The 27089-nt window shown below is 34.1% G+C and overlaps 2 protein-coding genes across 4 annotated transcripts in view; one reads left to right on the top strand and one right to left on the bottom strand.

Moving 5' to 3' along the window:
• CrebA (Cyclic-AMP response element binding protein A) overlaps nt 1-27089 on the bottom strand; it is a 150563-nt gene that overhangs the window by 74069 nt on the left and 49405 nt on the right. The gene's annotated exons all lie outside the window — the stretch shown is intronic.
• On the top strand, nt 2359-26993 carry LOC142233334 (uncharacterized). 3 transcript variants are annotated; one of them, XM_075304232.1, is made up of 3 exons: nt 2359-4622; nt 25275-25445; nt 25702-26993. In XM_075304232.1, exons 1-3 carry the CDS (start codon nt 2699-2701, stop codon nt 25818-25820), a joined length of 2214 nt encoding a protein of 737 aa, XP_075160347.1. In that variant the 5' UTR covers nt 2359-2698; the 3' UTR covers nt 25821-26993. The 3 variants fall into 3 exon arrangements, with proteins under 3 accessions (XP_075160347.1, XP_075160346.1, XP_075160348.1); XM_075304231.1 differs by having other exon boundaries at nt 25212-25445; XM_075304233.1 differs by lacking the exon at nt 25275-25445.

Here is a 27089-nt window from a genome sequence, read left to right as displayed (position 1 = left end):
TCTTGATGTATTCTTTGTACCTCTCCATACTTAATTGATTGAACATAGGAGATTTGCTAACGGTGCGTTAAAAATGTCTTCCCAAAATTGAATTTTGGATAACAATAGCAAATATTTCTATTTATTTATAAGCGTCATTAGCATTTTCTGCGGCCGCATCAACTATTTAATCGTATTTTTCAGTGCTTGATATTAAAACATCACGCTCCAGATTAATTATATGCAATTTCTTATCAATCGGAATTGTTCTGCACGCTGGTTGTGATTACTCCGCTGATTAAAAAGGTGTTACAGCTGCTATTGCATTTTTTGATATTTTGAGTTGTAATTGCTGGGGCGTTTATTTGGTTTATCGCTATACTAAAAAGTGAGAACAGCATGAAGTAAAATTAAAAAAAAGAAGTTTTCTAGATTCCAACGTTTTTGTTTGATTTAAATATTTTTATGTTTAGTTGGATGTCGAAACGCTTTTCTTCAATTGAAGGCAACAAGGCTTCATATTTTCCAGATGTTCCTTTGTGTGTGTGATATCAATTTGTTTTAAGATATAATTGCTACAAAATTTTTGATGATTGCACTGTAAAAAATTATGTCGTGAGGCCAAAGATCTCATCTCCTTAAAATACGAATCCCCATTTTGCTTCTATGCTAAGCATTTCTCTGATATAAAGTCTTTTTCCTTGTCCAAAAGTCGATATACTTTTCAATGAAGTCGTTTTGTCTTTATAGATAAGCGATTCGACCTAAAATGGAGTATCCTAAAATGAAAGAAAATTTTGTTTGACAAAAGTCAACTTTGCTTTAATAATTCTGAAAAATTCTTCAAAATAAATAAAATTGTTTTTTTTTTATTTTGTTGACTTTTGGCGTCTTGACTACAAAGCAAAAAAGCGTTTAAAAATAGGAGATTTTTTTATTTTTTTATTTTTATTTTAAAGACTTTTTTAATTGAAACATAGTATAATTTCTACTTGTAGTCGAGTCCGAATTTGGAAATATAAGTTGTCGTTCATATTTTAAAGGACTCTGATAGCACATGAAGAAAAAATCTGAAAAGCGAACAAATTAAATTTTATTTCCTAAGAGGTAAGTACGCAAAACTTAAATTTAAAAGAGAATTGTGTCTTACCATATATTTGTCCTTACTTCAAGTCTCCGCTTCTTTGGCTCGGAATCATTATTAGTGTAAAGACAAAATCTTTGGAACCGAACATGCTTTTTTTTAGTGTGGCTGCAATATATACATCCATCAAATATTCAAAGAGTCCATTGAATTTGAGTTTTTAAATTGTTGACTTACGCTAAAAATTACAGGAATAATTTCCACTGCACTGAACAAAAAGAATTGTCTCATGCAAAGCGATTTCTGGTCCTTAAAATAAGAATGCTAGTTTTGCTCTGCATAGAATTTCTCGGATACAACGTTTTTTGTTTACTAAGTCTAAGAACTCTTCAATGAAAACGTTTTGGCTTTAACATAGAGTTAGCTGCTTTAAAATGAGTAGGCTCACTTAAATGGGCAGGCTCACTTAGAGTATTCAGTTCATTATGATAGTACAGCTGGTGAACTTCTCCTTTATTAATGCGCCCTGCCCGTTTCTATATTAAGCTCAATGACAAGGAACTCCCTTTGATACCACTTATTAAAAAAGTAAAAAAAAAGACAAACAAATGAATTCTATATTTTCTAAATTCGCAAGACTTAAATTTATCTTTGGTGCTATTCCTCGCTTCTTTGACTCGGTATCAATACCAAAGTCTTAGATGTTTATCTTATTTAAGGACCATTTAATTGCTTATTGTTATACTATTTTTTCTCGCCACAAAACTTTTAGCAAATACAAAATCCATAGTTTATAGTAATAATTTTTTTAATCGAATTAAAGTAGCTAACTGTAAATCCTACGTAGGCTTCAATTCGGTATTTAATGACTCAGCCCTATACACTCCACCGAATGACTTATAAATGTCCTGGTAGCAGTTAAAAAGAGTCTTTAAACATTGATGTCAAACGAACCAGCTGGGATAGTCAACTAATCTCTGTTGAGTACATTTCTAAACGGAATAATGAGATTTTCAGATTTTGTGGCGGAAATACGATACGATTGGAACTTATTTGACTTAAACACAGTCACTAAGTTTCTAAAAGAAATCCAATAGAAATCCTCTTAAACAATTTGAAATTCCTATTTTTTCAACACTAATTTTCAACTCATCCCTGATGTTTTGTGTGTGCATGTGTATGTGAATGTTTGAAGTGTGTTGCGTCCAACAAGTTTAGGCCATACCAAAACTAAACTAACGTTGGTTGGCCTCAAGCCAGCCATCCAGCTAACAGCGTAGATGGGCAACCAAACATCAAACAGTCACTATCGGTTAAGCAACGCGTACAGATGTGATGTGTGGTACCCTCGGTTGAATGAGAGCTCCAACTTAAAAAAAAAAAACGAAAACGAAAACGAATGAAAAGAAAAGAAACAAAACAAAAAAGATAACAGACCGCGTGCCAAACGAAGTGGAGAAACGAATCGACAAATGCGAGAACGTATCTGTGCAAAAGAGAATAAAAAGACCCAAAAGAATCGTTACGCCAAACGATTGAGTTGCAGTGGTCATCGTTGTGTTTGGACCAAGAATTGCTGCAACATAGATTCGAGTATTGCAGCATAGATGTATAGCTAATGTGGATCAGTTAGGCATGGTCCGTCACGAAAGACGGTCGAAGGATGCGACCGCAGGAGTAGCATCAGGAATGAGTGCGGACCGAACAAGGAGAACGCGGACTATAGGAAAAAGTGCAATTTGTTGGATTGTTCTCTCTTTGTGCGTGATAGAAGTGCATGTCGTGCCTTTTGCCTTGGCCCTGGATACTGAGGCATTTGGTAATTACGATGTTGTGGGTGTCGGCGGTACTGCCCACGAACCGAGATTTGGCGAAAGATTATTACCGTTGCGTAAGAAGAACGTAAATACGAACGCTGTTAGTCGGTTGAGTGGTAAAATTGTTGGCGGTGTTGGCCATAGCACATCAAGTGTGGTAGAGGCCAGTGTAAATAGTCTATTGAATAGAAGTAATTATGTTGTAAGTCTGGAGAGTGATGCTAAAGTTAGACCTAAGAGTGAAGTGATAAAAAGTCGAGAGCCACACAGTTCCGAAGCTTATACGCTGGCTGTGGAAACATTGGAAGATCACCAATATGAAACGATTACAGTGTCTCCAAAAACACGTAAATCCAAACAACTGAGTCGGCGCGAAGATGTAAATGTCGTGGATGGAGCAAATGTGATTCTTACTAATGTCTCGAAAGCCGACCGCCTTGTGGAAATGTCCACTGAGTTCTTTCTAGTGCCAACCAGTTCTACGGCCATTCCCCCGAGTGCAACGGTATCGGCCAAAGGTGGATCCAAGAGTCGAGGTTTACCTAATTTTATACAACCCTCTTTAACGCCACAGGCCGGGCCACCTCGCTCTGTCCTGATAATTGCTCCGAAGACAACGACAAATAATTCAGCTACACCGCCTACGATTGTGTCAACCCTTCCCAATTTCACAGGGCTGCGTAAGGAGCCATGGGTGGTACCGGTGCTGGTTCTTGCTTCTCTGACAATGCTAATGATGGGAGCTTTCGAAATTTTTGTGCTCTTCAAAGCCTGGAGAACATCGCCTTCAAGGCGACATCTGTTCTTGGGACAAATGCTATTGCTGGGATTATTTGCTTGTGCTGGATTGGGAGCTGTAATAACAGTCCAGCCGTCGCTGCTTAGTTGTGGCACCATTCGCTTCGGAGTGGGAGTAGCATATGCTCTAGTCTTCGCTGCTCTTCTGGTGAAATGTGTTTTTCTCATTAGCCTAAATGGTGGTGTGTATTTGCCGGCTCCATATCAGGGATTGTTATTGCTCTTTGCTGTTCTCATACAGGTGGCAATAGGTACCCAGTGGTTGATTACCTCACCTCCGGAACTATTTACTCTCTCGGTACCCTTTGGAGGCAACAATCTATTGGCGACGTCCATGTCATCTCACATCGATCGATCTACATCATCAACATTCTCGTCAATATTTCATGGTCCATCGTCGGGGAACGATATTTATGCGCGTATAACTGCAACCGGGACGGTGCTTATTCCGCTATGCAAGACTCAATTTTCCGAGTTCTTGTTCTCCCTGATCTATATAGTATTCCTAATTGTATTTGTGGCTGTATTGGCCATCAAGTCGCGAGGAATTCGCGACAATTATCGTGAGGCCACATACATCGGCTTGACAATTGGCGGAGCAATACCCATATGGTTGGGTTGGATGTTGTGTGGCTTGGCAGTGGCGGAACGTCACAAAGACGCTTGCATAGCATTCGGATTGATTGCAACTTCGGCCACAGTATTTTTGGTAATGTTCATGCCCAAGGGTAGACAACTGGCGGCCATGGGAAAAGAAGGTCTCTACGTTGAGGATAGAGAGGAGCAGTTTAGTTCCCTGAGTCGTGGGGGGTCAGGATATTCGCCGTCATTCTTTCATTTCAAACCGATCAAATACGGAGTTATGGGCGGCGGGGGCGGTGGATTTCAAAACTCTGCCACGAACTCGGGAAATGGTGCAAATATGAAGCATTCATCCAATGGTGGTAAGTTGACAAAATCAAACACCAAATTTCATTATATCACATCCATAAAATAACCAGAATTAATTTTCTATATAAATTACCATATTCATTTTTGTATATAAGCAAATCCAAAACCAGAGGATATGCAATCATTTCCCACTGCGAATGTATTTATACTTTTGTATAACATCGAGTTTGGGGTTCTAACAAAACATTTTGTACAAAATTTCCTAGAAAACCACCCAAAGGGGTCGAATATCGATAATATGGCATTAGGTTAGGTTAGGTTAGGTTATGTGGCAGCCCGATGTATCAGGCTCACTTAGACTATTCAGTCCATTGTGATACCACAGTGGTGAACTTCTCTCTTATCACTGAGTGCTGCCCGATTCCATGTTAAACTCAATGACAAGGGACCTCCTTTTTATAGCCGAGTCCGAACGGCGTTCCACATTCTAGTGAAACCACTTAGAGAAGCTTTGAAACCCTCAGAAATGTCACCAGCATTACTGAGGTGGGATAATCCACCGCTGAAAAACTTTTTGGTGTTCGGTCGTAGCAGGAATCGAACCCACGACCTTGTGTATGCAAGGCGGGCATGCTAACCATTGCACCACGGTGGCTCCCTTAATTTTGAATTAATTTTGATAAATGAAATAGGAATTAATTTTGATAAATGAAATAAAGAAATTACAAATGGGGTAATTTTATCCCCAATGAATAAGGTCTTAATGTCCAGTATCAGCTTTCAATTTTCAAAAAAAGCCATAGCCCAATGAAATTTACCCATTTTTAAGTATGTCTCAAATGTGGAGTACAATTTAGTTTAATTTTCTCACGAATTAGTTCATTCTTCCTATAAAAAATCTACTTTTCGGTGTACCATGCAGTGTACGGAGAAAACGTTGTCGGCTTTACCTATTCCAGCAGACTTGTTGCTGTTTTCAGCTGACTTTTTTGTTCTGTCTTCTAACAAATTTCTTTGTATGTTGGGACTGATATGAATATGCTATAAATATTTTCCATATTTTTGGGTGCTACGATGAATTGTTATTTTGATGTCGGTTTTCTACTGTACATCTTTATGTTATTAAGTGGACTATCATACAAAGACTATATCCGATTTTAGTTGAGGGTTCTTCAGGTGTTATAGGCCAAATTACGCTAATCTTAGTAGCTTAACCAATTGAGATAGGCGTAAATGATAGTATTTGACATTTTTGACCACTACTATAAATATTTTCAATATTTATGGATGCTACGATAAATGGTTATTTTGATGTTAGTAAAATTTTTAAGGTCTATGAAGAGCTGTTTTTGGAGATTTTTGAAACACATTGAATAAATTGGTAACGGCTTCTTAGTTTTAAGCATAGTAGATCCTTAATGTCATTGGCGTCAACCGTTGGAAATCTAAATTTAAAATCGTAATGGAATAAATACCGATAACATTTTCAAATTCTTTTGCTCAGTGTATATACAGCATAGGAGTTCACATTTCATACATAACTTATAACAAAACAGCCTACAATGTAATTAGTGTTTGTTTTACACTTGAAATTTGTAATGGAAACAATGAATAGACCAATTTGACACACATTCATACAATCATATACTAACTTTGGCTGGGTAATATGGCTTTCCAATTTTCATTGCAAAGTGAAAATATTGAAATAATTCCATTGTTTTATTTTCCATAGTGCTTGAGATGTGTGCAGGCAAGCAAATTGATTTTTATGCAAATTGATGGACTTTCTTTTTAATTCCAATAAATATTAATGTAATGATGAATGCACGATTTCTTGGCATCGTTGTTTTTTTGCAGCACTTACTCGTGCCCATTCATGGATGGTTGCACTCACAAACAAGATCACAACGTTAAGTCTTTCATAGGTGTGCAGTGAAGAGTATCGAATAAAGTTCCTACTATTCGTCCTCTTCAGACGCCCCCCCCATTGGTCCCTACAATCTCTCTAATACTGTTTTGATGACTTTGTAGCATTTGATAGATATTATGTATATGTTAAAAAATCATCTTTGACTTTATCGCCCCATCTGACCATCAAAGGTTTTTAATGTCGTCATTATTGTGCTTCCACATTTGCTTTTCGGTTCAGTATATGAGAGTACATTTGCGCCGACAGTAATTATAAAATCGGCTGTGATTGTGACAACAATAACAGAAATTAACACTTTGTTATAAAGTTATTAACATTGTTTGTGTTGTTCTCCTCGTAGCTACATTCCATCCGTCCGTCCTAAATAACTGCTAATGGCTATCGTTTTGTTATTGAAGACAGCAATTGAATACACGTTCAAGAGCTTCGTTGGTCTGGGTGGTGTAATTTGTTTTTAAATTTTCCTTTCCTAACAATTATTGTTGACACTTGTTGTAGTTCGTTTTGTAATGGGCATGATCTTAGTCTGTTTCGTTTTGTAGTATACTAAAATTACATAACGAAGATTTAAAAACGCTTTCTCCTTTGAACACGAGCTTAAAGATCCAAAATAAATATGTCCCTATCTACGTGTCCATATGTGTACATTGGGAAGACCACAGACTGAATATCTAATTGGAGTAATTTTCCACAGGTTTTGCGTAACGTGTGAAAAGTAAAGTGTATTATAGAAAAAAAACTACAACAAATGAACACCAAGGTTTATCACAACTGCATGAAACTGCATATCCCCCATAGGCCCACCAACACAATGGTAGATTACACAATACCAATTGGTATAATCGCAAAAATAAGCCAAGCTTGTTTCAAATTATGTTTAGCGAGACCCTACATGGGCAGACTCCTTAACCAAAACCATAGAAAGAAAACAGCTAGACTAGGAAGTTGTGGTGCATTTAAGTACGTAGCTGTTTACATTTGCAAACATCACAAAAGAAACTACTTAACATTTATTACGGTAACATACGGTAAAAATACTTGCAATTTGTAAAACCTACTCCACTGAGGCAAATGGTGTTGCACAATGTTACCTCCCGCCATGTACACAACGCATTAAATATTCGTTTAGTTATGCAACGAAGCACAAGAACGTGGTAACATTGCTTCTGAGGAGTCAAAGAAAGTATTTCCCTTGTCTTACAACAATTAGAAACTTTGTTAGGTTTCGCATGAACCATTCGAATTAAAAACAAAAGACTTAAGACACAAACTTGATGCGAAGACCTGACATTAAGTGCCAGAATGATTGGCTGATTGATTGGTTGTCGATTGATTGATTGATGGATCTACAGAGAGCGATATCGACCATGTGTTGATATTCATAAAAAACTCATCGCTTACGATTTCAGTCGGAATAATTGCTGTTTTTTGACACTTGTGCATGCGTTTACAATTAGAAGTGCTAAAATTCATAGTTGCTTGACCTTCATTTGAATGTATAACAAAGTGGCAATTGATTTGTTCTATTGAAATTGGTCTTTGAATTATGCAGCCAAACTTCTTCATAATGAATAGAATTTCATTACTCGTTATTAAATTATCAAATTTTTTTCATATCTCCTTTAAAAAAGCAGGTACTTTTTTTGATTTCTTTACTACAAAACAGTCACTTTTGCCACAATTTCTATTGATCCCACTTCTCTGAACTTCGTATGTCGCTAAAGATATTTTTGTAATTTCGAACTTCAATTGTTTCCTTCAAACTAAGTAATTTTCTTCAACTACACCCTCAAAAAAATCGCTTCTTTAACATATGTTCCAAACATATTTTGCAGGAAGCACATATATTATTGGATACTGCCGAAAGATTAATATGTTTGTTTTATGTGAACATATTATATGTTTGGAAGCATTTTGAGTCCAAAAATATTATATGCTTGGAAGAATTTTTCCCAAAGACGATTCTGCTCATTGCCTAACATACTCGTAATTTTCACATCCACGAAATATTTTAGTTCTTGACACCTTTTTCTGTAATACAAATAATGTTGAAGAAATTATTCACTTTTATAAATTTTTTAAATTTTACCTTTCGCCTGCACGGAGAATCGAACCGAGCACCATACAGTTTATAAGCCAACACACTATCCACTGGATTACGTAGCTGTTATAGTCACCAGGAGATAATTATCGTTATAAATTACATTTATATTGCATAGTTTGCAGCGCCCACGAGCCCATGCAAACATAACATTATTTAACAGAAACATACATTTGTTTGCCACGTAGAGCAGTGGCTAGCATGTCTGCCTTGCATGCAAAGGGTCGTGGGTTCAATCCCTGCTCCGACCGAACACTTTTTTTATTTTTAATTTACACATTTATATTTATACTATATTAAATTTTTATAATGAAACTTCGAAATATGGGTTATTAAAGATTTATAGTCAGTAACAGTGCTTGATATAAACGAAATTGACTGATTTTTGGATAAAATATTTTTTTACTGCAAAAATAACAATTTTGTAACAAAAAACTGTTTTTGGTACAAAACTTTAAAATTTGGAAGGAATTCAAAAACTCTAACAAAAGAAGAACGTGGAGTCGAGTATAAACATACATAAATAATTTTATAATATAAACATAAATTTAGTTAGGCGTGAACAGTTTTTTACTAGCATTTAACACCGTCGCTCTAAAATGCCTTTTATTTTTTTTATTTAATAATTCATTTTAAAGAAAATAAACTTTTTAAATTGTTTTAGCTGCAAAACTCGAATTTAATGCCCGCTTTTATATTTGAAGGTGTCCGTCAACTCCTCGTGGACTACTTATTAATAAAGAGGAACTAAACTTTGTTTTTATGCATTTTACTGTGTAATTTTTCACTATTTCCTCCTTATTTCATTTTACTGTCCCAACTCTAAAAAGAGTACAGTGCCCTTTCGTTATTTTTATGAAGACCCCTGATTTCTTTTAATGAACCAAGAAAAAAATTGTGCCCATAATGCCAAAATGATAAACAAAACACATGTCCACACATACATAAAATGGTGCTCTCAAGGCGAAAACATATGCTGTTTGTTTTTCAAATGTCTATTCTCTTGGTTCCGAATGTCTATTCTCTTTATTCAAATTAAATAATATTTAGACTTAAGCATATCAAATTTTTGGCCTTATCATAAAACAATTTTCCGAAACAACATACAAGCGGTTTCACAGAAATTGTTCTCGTTTGATTCTTTCGCTGTTATGTTGATATCTTTCGTCAACTCTCCCGGTTTCCATCTATTTCGTTCTCTGTACTCTCTGTCGCTTTGAATAAAATATCACAACATATGTATGTTTAGTCGAAATTTGTAAATTTATATATGTTTGCATTCACACATATGATTTTTATGAAACATTCATGCCACAAACATAATATATTCTAACATATTAACATAGATGTCCCAAACATTTAGTGTTAGTTTAGGAACATTACATGTTTGCACTTAAATATATTGTGTTTTAAAATTGTGCCCGAAACACATTTTGTCTATATCGGAACATATGAAAAACATATTTTTCTAACAGTGTATGTACAATGAGTTATTGTGTTTTTGGTTCATGCTTTTTATACACTACACCACTATGTGGCGCACGTTATTATTAGTTAGTGCGTATATTTTTTTCTAGCATACTGTAGCTAAAGACATATAAATGGGCCTTACGGAATTTAACACGTTTGATTTGAACCATATCTAAAACTTGCTGAAGAAATCCTCAAAAAATTACGAGTTGCTTGACCACTTACCTTATTCTCCTGATTTAGCTCCCAGTGACTTTTACTTGTTCCCAAATCTAAAAAAAAAATTCCTTGCTGCCAATCGTTTTACCTCAAATGAAGATGCAATTACAGTTGTAAACCACTATTTTGAAGACCTTGAGGAAAACTATTCTAATGAAGGGATAGGGTTGCTAGAAAAGCGTTGGACTAAGTGTGAAGTTCCAGGAGATTATATTAAAAAATAAAAATATTTTTGAAAAACTAACTATTCTCTTTCATTGATAGCCTATCAAGAAGTTTCCGAACTGTCCTCGTAGCGATAAATACTAACGAGTCGATAAGCATATTAAAATAATGACCACAAATAGACGCTCTATTCGCTTTTAACCCTTGATGGCTTGCCCAAGTGGCATTACCAAAGAAAAAGCTCTAAGGAAATAAAACACACAACTCATCAAACATTTAGTGTTTTGTGTTTCTTCTTGCGCTTACTACTTTTCAACCGTGTAGTCTGAACGCCTTCATATATTTTGTGAAATTTCGAATCGTTAATTATTTTCTAAATTACACTGTGCTACAAATGAAATAAAACTTAAAATCTAATTTTGTTGGTGGCTTTAAAGAAAATTTAAATTCTAATATGAACAAGTGAAAACCGAGGGCTGAAGCTCATATGTTTCCATCATGGGTATTTGTGAATGTTTACAATCTTTGACATTGGCCGTGCATGAGCTAAATAATAACAACATTTGTAGTTTAGCTGCCCAAGAAGTAATCCTGGATATCTATATCGATCAAAACAACCGATTATGAACCGTCTTAAATATAACAACTTTCGGGTCATTATTATTGTTTTGATTTCAGCTTAAAATCATGCATTGACTAGCTTAACCAACAGATGAAAAGTATGTTTTTCAAATTTATTAGGGAAAGCCCTTTGACTGCAAGATGGTTGGATGGATGGCCGTTTCGTACTGGAAAATCGGGATGATCCTCTAAAACGAAATAGAAAAATGTAATTATTAGGATGCTATTGCAATATATTTATGTGGTATGTAGCGATTAGCGATTCAGGGCTCCCAAGAAATAAAGTCGATCATCTGGGGTTCTATAAAATATCAAGCGGCTGACATAAAAAGAATATCTGCCATAGTTCAGCTAATCTATGAACCGAGGTAGTGAAATCGACTCAAAATTTAATGATAAGTTTTCAAATTGTTTGATGCTTAGTGTAATTATGTGATGATCTTGCCACAAAATTGCTGGTAGATGGTTGGATTGTTTATTTTTGTTAATGCTCCCATAGCTCCACGCCCCCCGCTTTTCTCTAAATTAATGAATATGGAGGGGCCTCCGTGCGTTATGGTTTGTCTGCAAGCATTGTACTCGTTCTGCCTTTGCTGTTGGTGGTGTGGTGTTGATGTGGATGGCCTTTAAATTGAAAATACCAGAAAACAGGGAAAGAGTAAAGTATTTTTTTAATGAATTATTCGTTCATTAAATCTCTTGTTAAATAGTGCATTTTGTGGGAATGAAGATAATTGTTTTTCTTTTTTATACAGCCTCAAATTACACCTTCGTTCATTCTTTTCTTCCTCTCTGGCTCCACTCACCTTTGTTTGAAAGCTGTTGTGAACGTGTCGCGTGGAAAGTAATCACAGAAAAGGAAAAGTGTTTCTCTGCTTAGTCACCTACATAAGTTTTTTTTTTTTGGGCCAAAGAACCCAAGAGCGATGCATCACAAATGCCTCCTCTAGTGGACTGAGGTGTCAATAGTATTTAATGATGCCATAGAAATTTTGGGTGTTTTGTTTTCTTTATTGTTATTAAAATGATGCCATCAATTACCATTTGAAAGCTTCATTCGTCGACCATTTACAGTTAGAGTTAGGAAATCTCTCAATAATTCTTTGGTAATAGATATAACAATGACCAAGTAGAATGAAACACAGATTCTTTGATTCTATTGGAATCTTTACATGCTGCTGACAAACACTCATGAGAGACCGGTAGATTTCTTTTTATATTGAAATTCGTTGGCCTCCTTTTAAATTCGTCTCGTATTAAAAACAAAAACATAGAACACTCAGCCACAATAGGTCACATTCTCTTTTAAGTTTATCTCCAAAAGTAAAATATTTCATTAAAAGTAGTAAAAATTGCTCTTTTTTCCACTCACAGTATGTCGTTTGGTTCAAACAACTGAATAATATTTGATGCTAAGAAATAAATCTCAATGTGTGTGATATTGTTCTTATTTTAAAAGGCTTCTCATACTAAAGATGGTGTATCCCAAATTTGAGGACGGATTTATTTCATATAAACTAAAACAAGTTTGCAAACTTAAGATATTCGTTTTCGAAATTTCCTTTTTGTACATTCAAGAAAACAGTTTTATTTCCTTGAAATAAATTTGCCTACTAACGCTTCTCTGGTGTTCACACTTCATTCCAAGGTTTTTCAGATTGATTGATATGAGAAAAAAGTTTCGCTTTGCCCACTTCTGGTATGTTCGTGGGAAATATCTAAGTAGACGCCCTATGTGTAATTGCACTGGCTACTGTTTATCATTGTAATCAAATGAATCCGCAGTGAACTCGTTCTATAGGCCAAAATTAGGCTATAGACCCACGCTCCAATCGTATATGTTTACTTAGTAAATTGTATCGAAAATTGGTTACGCTGAGTACATGGTGAATCGAAGAAACGTGAAAAAAAAATATTTTTTTAATCTTGATTGTGGTTTTTGTGTGTGGATTTATTTTATTTTTGAAACGCGATTACATTGCCACCGACATCAACGCCATAAGCCATATTAAGATGATGACGATGTGATTCCGAAGCCGTTCTTTTGCTGTTTGTCCAAACGCATTGTGGCCATTGTAAATAACCTTGAACTTTAAAGATACAAGTCTGGGGGCCAGCACTTGTTGCATTGGCAAACGTGGTATTCTTGGTAGGCTGGTATCCAACCAAATAATAGCGGCAGCAGCATGTTACAGGGCGATCTCACAAAAAAATGAAAATGAAATACATGTCAGTCAATTTCAAACACTGGCCATGTTTTGTTCGTAGGGATTGCCATACTTTTTTGTTTTTATGCCAAAGATGATAATAATGCTGATGAAGATGATGCGGCAGGTTTTCATTAAGAGACGTCTCAGTAGCCGGTGTGGCCTAACTGCAGAAATCCTGTGGATGACAGCAACATCTGTTATAGTTCCATCTAGCCATGGAGCTGAAGAAGAGGTTGAACAGATCTGTTCCAAAATGTTTGTTTGAGTTATTTTATTGCGTCTCGTTTACACTTTCCATCAGCCAGTATGGGAACAACGTTGACGTTGGCCACTGCTGCTATATGTACACAACGTAAATAACTCCTGGTCTCCTCTACCATCTATCTATAGTCTTAAATGCCCGTAATGTTCGATGACAATAATCATTTGGCCCTAAGGTGTTCATTTCAAAACGTTCCACTTTATTCTTCGTATGCCTCTGACAAGAAGAACAAGTACGGTTTGCCAGTACAACTCGGCCTTTGTGGGTATGTGGTGTGCAACTTTAGTGTTCTTCCTTTCTCAATTAATTGCAGTTTAATTTTAATGCAAAAAGGGCGTGTATGATCAGCATGTTGCAGTTACCTTACAACTAGTCAGTCAATCGATGGGAATCTTTGTGATATGAACTAGACCAGAATAGATTTTGATGCTATAGTCGGTTGGGGTTCGCCACACAACTCTATGGTTTACTCTTAATATCGACTATTAAATTTCCCGCCCTTATATGTAGCTTCAAATTATCACATTGGAAAATCATCTGCCGGCAATCGATCGTTTAACAGTTGAAAGGCCTAATTGATAATCAGTGTTGGCTGACAGCTAAGTTATGATTATTTCGTAAATGATGTAACAAAACGAAAGATTTCCGCTTAAACACCGATTGTTTTCTTTCAGATTTTGGCATTAAATTCCATGAGCTTAACGTTTATTGTAAAAAAAATGTTTAAAGGCATACGATAATTAAATTTTTATATTAGATTTCGATTTACTTAATACAGTTTGCACATATATTTAAGAAATCCTGATTGTCCAAATATAAAATATTTCAACATTAAGGATAATCCAATCAGTTTTTATTGACGGCACAAATAAAAATGCCTGTTGCAAATGGATGTTAAAGCTTTTCATACAAATGAAGTAAAATATGTGTACACATTTAATATCTATTTCAATTCAAACAATTATTTACATTATATACATTGTGATAGCTTTGAAATAAACAACAGCAAAACTAATGTATTAACAAATATGCAAAAAAAAAATGTGAAAATACAATATTCGCAATAGCTGATAAACTAACAACGCCGCATATGAAGGTATTATCAATAATGATGCAAAAGCAAAGTTAATTGTCATTATTAAAATACTGAATTATTTTACTTTAAAAAGCGCTTAAACTTAAATGCCACTGGGTACAATAACTTTGTTCGTGAAAATGTCCTACCAGAAATATTGGTCGTAGACCAATCGTTATACTGCTCGATTCTGAATTACCACCTAATTTCCCGGTGGACTTTTTTGATTGCTATTCATACATAACTTTATCTTTTACATGATTTATAGCGTGATGGTTTATGACTTCCTGCAATAAAATAAGTCGGTAATGTTTAATTTGTGATTGAATCATAAAATAGATGGTTATAGGTGGTTGAATCAGTTTACTGCATTAGTGATCTTAGCACAGTTTCAAAAACATCGCCAAGAAATTGCGAGTTTGATTTCGGGAACACTTAAAAACACTGAGCGAGCCACAGTGGTGCAATGGTTACACGCAAAAAAATAATTCTTTCCTCCCAAACGAAATTTTAGACAAACAAATTTCGTTTCTTATTTGCTTTTCGCTGTAAGGAAGTGTATTTGGAAGAAAATTATATACTTTTTGTGATAAACATTTATTCTTTTCCAGGATTTAACAACAATTTCATAAAGACTAACTAAAAAAAAAAAATTCTTGCTAATTGCATTTTCCCTCACATCTTTCTCACATCCACGAGTTTTTTTAGTTCTTAACACCTTTTCCTGTAATACCAACAATGTAGAAGAAATTATACGAATTTATAAATTTTGAAAATTTTTTTACCTTTCGCCTGGACAGAGAATCGAACCGCGGACCATGCACTTTGTAAGCCAACACACTAACCACTGAGCTATGTACCTGTTATGGTCATCAATAGATAATTATCCATATAAGCTATATTTATATAGCATAGCTTGCGGCGCCCACGAACCGAATAAACAAAGTTTATTTAAAAGAAACAAACATTTAGTTTGGCACCGTGGAGCAGTGGTTGCTACGTCTGACTCTCATGCCAAGGGTCGTGGGTTCGATCCCTGCTTTGACCAAAGTTTTGTTTGTTTTTTTTTGTTTTTTACATACATTCTACATATGTTCGGAAGATTCCGAAAAAATGTTCAACATTACATTGTACTATATTAAATTTTGAACTGTAAAATGTGTTTTATTAAAGACCAAAAGTCAGAAAAGAACAGTGTTTGATATAAACGAAATGGACTCTGTTGTTGTTTCAAAAATAACTTTTTTTATTGAAAAAATAAAAATTTTCTAACAAACGAATTGTTTTGGTGATAAAAGTTTAAAATTTTCGAAGCAATTCAAAAAACTCTAACAAAAGAAAAACGTTTTCGGTACACATTTTCCAAACGTTTTTTTTCTTTGCGTGTACCAAGCCCCCTTTGCGTACAGAGGGTCAATCCCAGCTTCGATCAAACACCAAAACGTTTTAACTCCTCTCACTAATTATGGTGACATTACTGAGTGTTTCAAAGTGTTCCTAAGTGGTTTCATCGCAATGTTAAATACCGTTCGCATTCTAGCCCTTGTCATTAGGCTAGACATAGAATCGGGCAGCCATTTGTGGCATAGCAATGGACTGAATAATCTAAGTGAGCCTATAAAAAATAACGGTCTACCACTATCCTAACCTAACCTAACAACACTAACATCACTGCAGATGAATACGGTTATTTTTTTTTTGAACAATTTGTCACTTTTTAGTTTCCACTGTATTCGTTGCTTGGCAGTACCTAATTTTATGTTTTCTTTCGATACATCCACAGTGAATCTGTAAGTGCAAAAGTGTTACTTGAACTTCATAAAAATCGTGGCTGAAACCTTACGTTTCCTTTTTTATTTATTATTTAATACAATTCTAAAAACTATAATAAACATTAAATCACTAGCTACAAATGCTATCGTCTTAAATTCATATTTCTGTACATGTATCAGTCTCATTGGCGCCTGAAAGTTGACAAGATTTTGGCTCTACCATTGGTTTTTATTATGGGACCTGACCAGGTATTGCTTCCGGTGCTAAAAATTTTGGTTTTTGCGGTATTTATACTGAAGCTGTATTAAAATATCTATAGTATGGAGAAAATTCAAGAAAATTCGTTGAGATTATCTGTTATAACCGGTAGTTCGCCTCCAATTCTATCTATGATAATCCTTTATTGTGCTGCATATTTGTCATGTTGGTTCTGATTAAAAAAAGTGCACACGTTTGGAATTTAATTGATTTTTTTTTGGCTTAAGAGAACATCAATTTGTCTTACACCCAGAGAAATAATATGATCACCTCAAACATGTTTTAAGAGCAAAATGTTATTTTTGGGTGGTGACCATGTAACATGGTTTTCGCAACCATGTTATTTTATCGGAAATCATGTACCTGATTTCGGCAAGCAGGTTATATTTGACAAGAAAATAACATTTTAGTGACATACATGTTTCATGGTCACCATACAAAAATAAAAACATGTTTGAGGTGATCATATTCCTTCTCTGCGTGTAGCATTAAACCATTTTCGAAAAAAATATTCTCGTGACCAATATACTCAACTTAGTTGGAAAAATAGTGTGAAGACTGTGCTGATTCCATTAAATAATTATGACGCATAAAACACTACTGATTGCTTTCCAATTTTTTTCAGAGTGTTTATCAGACAATGTTTCGCATGTTTAGATTTGTGATGTTTTGCATTAGTAATATGACCTATATCAAGAAGTTGACTAGCTAAAGAAGCAAAAACAAAGTCAGTTAATCAACATGAACAGAAGTTCAAATTTTAAACAACCACAATGATGCCATTGAAAACGTCAAACAATATTTGGTCACAGAACAATTATTGACCTCCCTCTTATGTCTCCAATAGTTTTGATCTTCGCACCATATGTTGACTTGGTTATGATGCTATTATCTAATAATCATAAGCTAATAAATCAATTTGTTGCAACATTTTGTTTGGTGAGTTTTGCTGTAAAAACCTGTCTCGCAAAACTAGGATATCCGAAGTGGTTTTGCGGCAAAAATATCACGTTTACTGCCAAAGCTGTTTCTGTCGATCTGTCTATACATAGTGAACTTCTATTTGTCCGTCCATCCAGTTTACTCTGTCTGTAGGCCTGTCTGTCCGTCCATCTATCTGTTTTCATGAACGAGTAATTACTTAAGAAAACTGTATAAAAATGCCGGTTACCAGTTTATTTACTCGAAAATACTTCTCTGGGTTGCTTAGCTGTTCATTCATTAAATTCCCAATGGACTTGTTCCAAACAAATGGGAACCTATTGCTGGGAAAGTGAGGAGGATATCAGCTGGAAGTAGTATGCGCATGTCCATACCATACATCCATCCATCTATCTCTCTATCCCTCTGTACATATGAATGTTTCGATGAATGTGCATATGGTGTTACTTACTTAGTTACTGCTTTGGAAGTAGTGCTCACACTCTGCAACATTAGTCATTACCACCACCACCGCTACTCGGCGCTGCTCTGTTCAAATAACCATTTAGTTGGATATCATCTATCCATTGAAGAGTGAGTGTGCGCTGCTATTGCGGCAAACAGAGTGGAGAATTGGATCTGATATTACATTGTCGTTTGTGGCCGACAACTCGACATCTGGAGACGCTTGGCACAACCTGTTCTGCGAAGGAGCTAATGCGGCAGAAGCTGCAATTCAAAAGTTGGATCTGCTGCTGGAACTGCCTTTTTTCACAACATTTAAGCATGGCTGGAGTAACGTAGAGTCGGCGCAAGTCAGGCTTTTCATTTGTTTTCCATTTCATTGAAATCGTTTGTGGCCAAGCTCCAAAGTCATTGCTAAACGCAGCCACATGCTCATAACTAACTTGTTAATGGTTATGGATTGCATTACTCGGGGATTATGTGATGCTGTTGCATGATTTCTATAATAACCGCACCAACCGCTGACGACTATGGACATTTTAACACCAGTAGCCGCGGTAAATGGACGCTTACTGCTGCGTCCATGTGTGCTACCTACTCGAATATCGCTATGGCCTGCTTTTATAAATAAAGTGGCTGGAAGTGACTGTCGTAGGTATAATTAACTGATGAATCTGCATGTGCGTATCAGTTGTGATGGAAAATTGAACAACATTGCTTCAGCATATCTGGGTTATTGTTGGCCCTATTTTTTCATTAGAGTGATGTATTCGCATCTCTAACTAAAAAAGAATTGTGCAAGTTGCATGGACTCATCTGAGAGACTTTTTTAATTTGAACACAAATAATTTATTTCTTATTGTTATTCGTTCTTAATTGTAAATTAAAATTGAAATAAAGGGTGATTCTTTTGAGGTTAGGATTTTCATGCATTAGTATTTGACAGATCACGTGGGATTTCAGACATGGTGTCAAAGAGAAAGATGCTCAGTATGCTTTGACATTTCATCATGAATAGACTTACGATCTGCCACAACGTCGAATTTTCAGTGAATGGGCCCTAGAAAAGTTGGCAGAAAATCCGCTTTTTTATCGACAAATTTTGTTCAGCGATGAGGCTCATTTCTGGTTGAATGGCTACGTAAATAAGCAAAATTGCCGCATTTGGAGTGAAGAGCAACCAGAAGCCGTTCAAGAACTGCCCATGCATCCCGAAAAATGCACTGTTTGGTGTGGTTTGTACGCTGGTGGAATCATTGGACCGTATTTTTTCAAAGATGCTGTTGGACGCAACGTTACGGTGAATGGCGATCGCTATCGTTCGATGCTAACAAACTTTTTGTTGCCAAAAATGGAAGAACTGAACTTGGTTGACATGTGGTTTCAACAAGATGGCGCTACATGCCACACAGCTCGCGATTCTATGGCCATTTTGAGGGAAAACTTCGGAGAACAATTCATCTCAAGAAATGGACCGGTAAGTTGGCCACCAAGATCATGCGATTTGACGCCTTTAGACTATTTTTTGTGGGGCTACGTCAAGTCTAAAGTCTACAGAAATAAGCCAGCAACTATTCCAGCTTTGGAAGACAACATTTCCGAAGAAATTCGGGCTATTCCGGCCGAAATGCTCGAAAAAGTTGCCCAAAATTGGACTTTCCGAATGGACCACCTAAGACGCAGCCGCGGTCAACATTTAAATGAAATTATCTTCAAAAAGTAAATGTCATGGACCAATCTAACGTTTCAAATAAAGAACCGATGAGATTTTGCAAATTTTATGCGTTTTTTTTAAAAAAAAAAGTTATCAAGCTCTTAACAAATCACCCTTTAGTTCTTTAAATGGTATGTTTATGTTTGTCGGCAATGAGCTCGCAGATCTGTTGAAATGAAATTTTTAATTCCTGAAATACCATTGGACGTGGCAACTTCTACTTGCAAAATTCATCGAAAGTCGTTAGCAACGTTTTCGAATCCATCGCAATATTCTGAATTAGCTGTATCATTTGGGCCAAACGAATATTTTCTACCGTAACCGTTGTAGGCACAAAAAAGAGAACTAAGTTAAATCACCACCTTTTATGTTTTTATTTTTTATATTTATAATAAATAAAGAAACTGAAATGTATACAATAAAATATTCGCCACAACGCCTACAGGATTTTAGTGAGGCAGTTGGCAACAATCAGAAAGTTTCAATAACATATTTATGAAATATAATTTGAAAATAAAATTTTCTTTACTTTCTTACAATATTTGTTCGAATTTTATTGTTGTTGTTGTAACAGTTTTTAATGAATTTTCATCCATTTCGTTCTATGCTTTGGTACTTATGCTAGTATCCAGATCAAGGAACACTGCGACAAGGATGTGTCCAGAGCGATCTGGTTGTGAGACGGGTAGGTTTAGCTGGGCAATCGAAAAGTTGACGAGTGTCATGTGGCCCTTGGTTACAGATGGGGCACACGTCAGCTACGCTGCTATCAACCACTGATAGGCAAGAATTGAGGCGGTTGTTTTAGTTGGGCTAAAACTACTCTGGTCTACCGTGGGAGGTCCCTCTCCTCCGGTGCTAAGAGCGGTGGTTGATCTCCGAGAACAGGATTAACCTTGTAGTTTCTCACTGCTTCAGCTACAGTATCCTCATGAATCCTGTTCAGACCTGTTTGGTATGCAGCCTGATCATATATATATATATATATATATATATATATATATATATATATATATATATATATATATATATATATATATATATATATATATATATATATATATATATATATATATATATATATATATATATATATATATATATATATATATATATATATATATATATATATATATATATATATATATATATATATATATATATATATATATATATATATATATATATATATAGATATATATATATATATATCACTGATTGTCATCTCAAATCCATATTATTGAAATCTGAACTGAATTCGAACAAATTCAACACGTTTACATATTATGTTAAATCTATTCTCTGTGGAAAATATCAAGTAAATTTGAGTAAAATCCCGTTGAAAATAAAATATTCTACCATATACCTCAGTGCAAGATTTCAAGTAAATCGAAATGAAACTTTGGTCTCCGGTGGTGATACGAATCTATATCGGGCGCAAGATATATATGGGAGCTATATCTAAATCTGAACCAATTGCAACCATATTTGTCGTACTTGATGACACCATAAGTGTGCTTTTTGTATATCCAAATCCCAACCAAATTTAGCATACTGAACGATACCATCAGTTGTACGTCTTGTGCAAAATTTGAAGCAAATCAATATGAAAGATCGGTTAATAACTGCTATTATTAAGAATAAATTTTATTGAGGATTGCAAAAACTTTCAAAATTTTTTAACACCCGATAGTAGGAATTAATTAATTCTGTATCTAAGAATACGAATAATATGTTGCAAAACAAGTTTTCTTTAAAATTTATATATTTTTTATTGTTATATTGTTTTTATATATTTTACATTGCTTCTGTTATTTCTACTTTTTATGATATATTTGCTTTTATTCTAATAATTTTTTTGAAAAAATATTTTTTAAATTAAATTAATTTCAATAGTATGAATTTTTTTATTTGTCAAGTTTTTCTTCGAAAATCAAGACTTTTTGTGGCCAATGTGAAGCTTTTCGACAAATTGGATCTGGCAAGCCTAACTTATGTGTACGTGTTGTTTCGAATTTTATTATTTTTTTGCCATAGGGAAATTTGTAGGGACAAATGGCGTAGGGAATATTCAAAAATCCTCCTGGCATCACCCACCCACCCAATATTTTTATTCCGTACTAACTATCATGAAGTTTTTACTTACTTTTTACTGCATCCATGTTTGTTTTTCTTTTGTGACGAGTGACCAAAATATTAATATTAAATTAAAATGGCGTAGGGAAGTTGCGTAGGGAATATTCAAAAATCCTCCTGGCATCACCCACCCACCCAATATTTTTATTCCGTACTAACTATCATGAAGTTTTTACTTACTTTTTACTGCATCCATGTTTGTTTTTCTTTTGTGACGAGTGACCAAAATATTAATATTAAATTAAAAATGTCAATTACTAAATCAACATATATATCAGCTATTGAAACATGAAACCTTTGTTTCCAACACAACTATTCAAGTCGTCCATTAACATTGCGAAGCTAAATTAAGACTGGTGATGTTCTTTAATATTGACAAATCTTGTATCAAATTCACCATTGATTTGGGATTGCAACGGAATTTATTTACGCAATCCAAGTGTGAAAAAAAGGCATAGAATTACATATGGCCCCAAAAACCATCGTTCTATCCTTAATGGGCGCCACTTGACTTTTGGGTTGTCTGAAAAGCATCGGAATACGAAAAAAGTGTCTATCTGCAAGAATACCTCATATCAAATTGCTAATTTCAGATTTTAATATGGATTTTGTATAGGTAATACTCGCACTAAAATCATCTGCCAATTACGTATTCTTAATGTTCTATCGAGTTTACCACCTCAATATGCTTTTGCCTTCTATGGCCTGGTCGGAATTGGAGATATCTGTGTGTAAAATGGCAAGTATCTTTCATATGTTCTTCTCAGGCTGTTCGCCATAGCTGGCTTTGAGCGGGTCTTTAGTCACGCTTTATGCCCGAAGCTTTTTTGTTCTATTCATTTTTTCTTGAATCTTAGCCACCCGCTGAAACCTCCGCTGTCATACAATGGAAATATAATGGAACAGCACTCAACTGTTGGCGATGACAATGACCCTAGAGCATGGCCAATTAGTTAAGTTTTGTATTTGCTCGCTTATCTTGGGATTTGTTAAATCATAGAAATTTCATTTAAATGGCTCCACTCCGCTGAGACCCGGCAATTTTTTTCCTGGGTTTGATGTTGCAGCAAAATACAAAGGCTAAGGCAGGCGACAAACCTTAAGGAGGAACACAAAAACATGTTAATCCAATGACAATCTTCTTGTAAACATCAGTCAACTGTTAGACGCCAGGCCCGCTTCGTATAGTGTTGGTTGTTTCACTCGTTCACGTTAAAAGTCATGTCCCATGGAAGGAGTACCTAAATTTGGCATCAGATTGCTTGCTTTTGGGAGTATGTGTGTTTTTTTTTTATTTTTGTTTAGTCTCAGTTTCTTGAAAGATAGCTTGTTTTATGGTTGACTTGGTGGTTGTTTTGCAGCTGTATTTCAACCTCACGTGCTTTATTTGCTGTAAAGACACAAGGTTCTGATCTTGTTCTTGTCCACCCACTTTATGCTGCGTTAAAATTGCTGTCATTGTCGTTGTTTCTCCTTTCCTTTAAGATTGGTCTGTTTTTCATTCTTTTTATACAGAATAATATGATCCGAGTATGGATGCTTGAAGACTGCTAAATCTGGTTAATAGATAGTTTTATATATAACGTGTTTCAGTGTGCCCACTGAACAGAATGTCTACCGAAATGGTTATTCTTCGTGGAGTGGATACAAAAAATATCTTGATAAGGTAGCGACACATTCAAATATCGAAAAGCTGTGTCAGAATTCATTTAAATAAAAATTGAAAAACAAACACAGATTTCCAATTGAATTGAAATTGATTGAGACTTTGTATAGCGTTAAAGAAATTTTCATAATACGATATATATATATATATATATATATATATATATATATATATATATATATATATATATATATATATATATATATATATATATATATATATATATATATATATATATATATATATATATATATATATATATATATATATATATATATATATATATATATATATATATATATATATATATATATATATATTCATGTATATTCATATATATATTCATATATATATTCATATATATATATATTCATATATATTCATATATATGTTCATATATATATTCATATATATATATTCATATATATATATTCATATATATATTCATATATATATATTCATATATATATATTCATATATATATATTCATATATATATATTCATATATATATATTCATATATATATATTCATATATATATATTCATATATATATATTCATATATATATATTCATATATATATATTCATATATATATATTCATATATATATATTCATATATATATATTCATATATATATATTCATATATATATATTCATATATATATATTCATATATATATATTCATATATATATATTCATATATATATATACATATTTATATATTCATATATATATATTCATATATATATATATTCATATATATATATTCATATATATATTCATATATATATATATATATATATATATATATATATATATATATATATAATGTGTGTGTGCCTTAAGATTCCGGCATTTGTATTGTCCCGTGTAAGTTGCGGTCACTCTAATAATCAAATTTTGCCTTAACCCCACAAAACGAATCTCCTTTCCAGCTATTGGGATAGCCAAAATTTGAGCCCGACTATTAGAGTGACCGCAACTTATATGGGACAAAACAAATGCCGGAATCTTGTTCGCCTTAACCCCACAAATCAAATCCCCTTTCCAGATATTGGGATAGCCAAAATTTGAGCCCGATTCAACGACGTTGACACGTGCCACTCGTCGCTCAAAATTTCAAAAAAATTATTTTTTTTAACTTACGATTGCATTGACAAAAACCAAAAAACGCATAAATGGAAATGTTCTTGTATTATATTCTCTGTTTTGGATGAGCAGTTAAATTCTTCATGATAAATTATTTTTCTTTTTTTGTAATTTATTTATATTTGTATGCACCTTCATAATTGCACATCAAACACACATATCATATCTAACTCCATCGTATGCAACCAACATCACGAAACAACAACCAACAACTTGGAAATTTATTGGATGATGCATGCGGTAATAAACCTCAATCGAATGCGACACCAAATAAACACCACTAATGGACAACAACACCATCTCAAATTCAATGTGAATAATAATGTATTTTTGTTTCCTTTTATAAAATTAAAAACAAACATTAATTCATGTTAATGTATATATCGATGTTTATGCAAATGATTGACGGGTGCCTGCCTGTAATAATCATCAATATTTTCACATGCACCCAAACTCACGCACACACTCTCACACATGACATTACCCACACACAAAAATAAATTAAGATCGAGTTGCATTGGTCACTGCTGCTCCACCGAGCTATACACGTATGTATCACTATTTTCCAGCACATTTGTCAACGCACCCGTTCTGTTTTTACCCTCAACCCCCACCACCACCGCCTCCACTTGCACCGCATGGTATGACACAATTGCCAGCCCCGCCAACTCTGAAGCACCTGGGGAATTCATTGAGTTCCATGACACAAGCACAGATAGCACAAACTCTAAGATATCCAGGTAAGAAACAAAAATCCACCAATAGCACTTTTCCATTAAGCATACAGCATTTTTATACACTAAGGAAATAAGTTGATCTCAAACGAAAGTTAAAGCAGGATGATGAGACAAGCATTGATCCATGAAGAATTTTTTAAAATAATAGAAAATATCGTTAGACATTAGAAAACTCCCCTTCATGGGAAGCTCTTCAAATATATTCTACAATTAATTTTTGTATTTTTTTTTTTTTTTGTTTTTTTACTTTTTCACTTAGGTTTATTTATACGTCCTGATGAGACCAACTTGTATACAACACTGGAGCCAACGTTAAGCAGTAATCCAAACGTATATTTTCAACGGGGAGGTGCTGTTCACCCAGGCATGATGTACTAATTTTGGTCAACTCAATAAAATAATTTCTTCCCGCCTGCCTATACTCAATCTAATATTAAATGATGTTTTTCACTTTAGCCAGTTTGGTTTCATCCAACTCCTAGGAGGAACCCCTAATCTATTCTAAGTGTATAATTATTGTAGTGTGTCCTCTATTTGTGAGAATGCTGGAAGGATGTCCAGACGAAATGGAACAACCTGGAAACCAATATAACTTTAAGTTTTAGTTTTAGTCGAAAATTCTCAAGACTTGTTAAGTTCGCTTAGAAACTCGATGATTAGAAACGAAACGCTCATAGTTCTAAGATATTTTGCTTTATCATTTTACAGTTCACAAAACACACAAAGTTTGCATAGAGAAATAGAAAAAATACTAGATTATTTACTTGTATGTTAATAATATTAAGTGTTTAAACCATACGACCACAAGAGTCGCAAAGTCTTTGGAACAAAATAGAAAAACACTCACACACATACAAATACTATAATTCTGCTCAATTGCATCGTAGGAGTAGGAGTAATTACAGCAATGTTCAATTAGAAGAAGAATAGTAAAAGAACTAATAAATAGTAATATCCCATTTCGTCGATTATAAAAAATGTTTTATAATTTTAAAGAAAAAAACATTTTCACATCGGAAAATTACATTGCATACCGAAGCATTTTCTATCCGTGTAGTATTTGTTTTATACAAATTGGTTTACTAATCGCTTCTAAAACTGCGAGAGAAAGAGAGATGTGATTATTACCACGATGCAATTTAATCTATTGATAAAATAACACATACATGCATATTACAAATACAAGAACTGATATACAACAGTATGTAATAGTGTATGGTAGACATGTATGAAGTATAAATAGCACAAGTATTTTTCTTTGGTAATTATTTTAGAGATTTAGTTCAGTTTTAGTCCTATCAATCAAATTGATTAATTAAGTTCACGCAAACACACCCACACACACAGACTACCTAAGTATAATATAAGTATAAGTAAATAAACTCTAGACTTACGTAAGATGTAAATAATGAGATTAAGTAGATGTATCCCCTTGAGCAATTTGTCGACTCAATTTGAAGAGTTTTTGCAAATTGAAAACAAAAAGAAAAGAGAGCAATTCAATTAATGTTACCTTTATAATGCTAAATAAACTTTACAAATGATTTCCAATCTTTTTTCGTTATTACTCCTTAGGAGATAAATAGTTTATGTTCGATACAATACATTGAAATTTTAATCGAACAAGACAAAGCAAAGTTTGTTAAC

Source organism: Haematobia irritans, chromosome 4 (assembly GCF_050003625.1).
Source record: "Haematobia irritans isolate KBUSLIRL chromosome 4, ASM5000362v1, whole genome shotgun sequence".
Classification (NCBI taxonomy): domain Eukaryota; kingdom Metazoa; phylum Arthropoda; class Insecta; order Diptera; family Muscidae; genus Haematobia; species Haematobia irritans.
This window is presented reverse-complemented; position numbering and strand designations above follow the sequence as displayed.

What these genes read in the sequence shown, in the direction of transcription:
- LOC142233334 (XM_075304231.1), top strand. Translation starts at nt 2,699, where the DNA reads ATGGTCCGTCACGAAAGACGGTCGAAGGATGCGACCGCAGGAGTAGCA. An exon ending in GAAGCATTCATCCAATGGTG is followed by an intron (nt 4,623 to 25,211) that starts GTAAGTTGACAA and finishes AAATAAATTAAG; the next exon opens with ATCGAGTTGCATTGGTCACT. An exon ending in ACAAACTCTAAGATATCCAG is followed by an intron (nt 25,446 to 25,701) that starts GTAAGAAACAAA and finishes TTTTTCACTTAG; the next exon opens with GTTTATTTATACGTCCTGAT.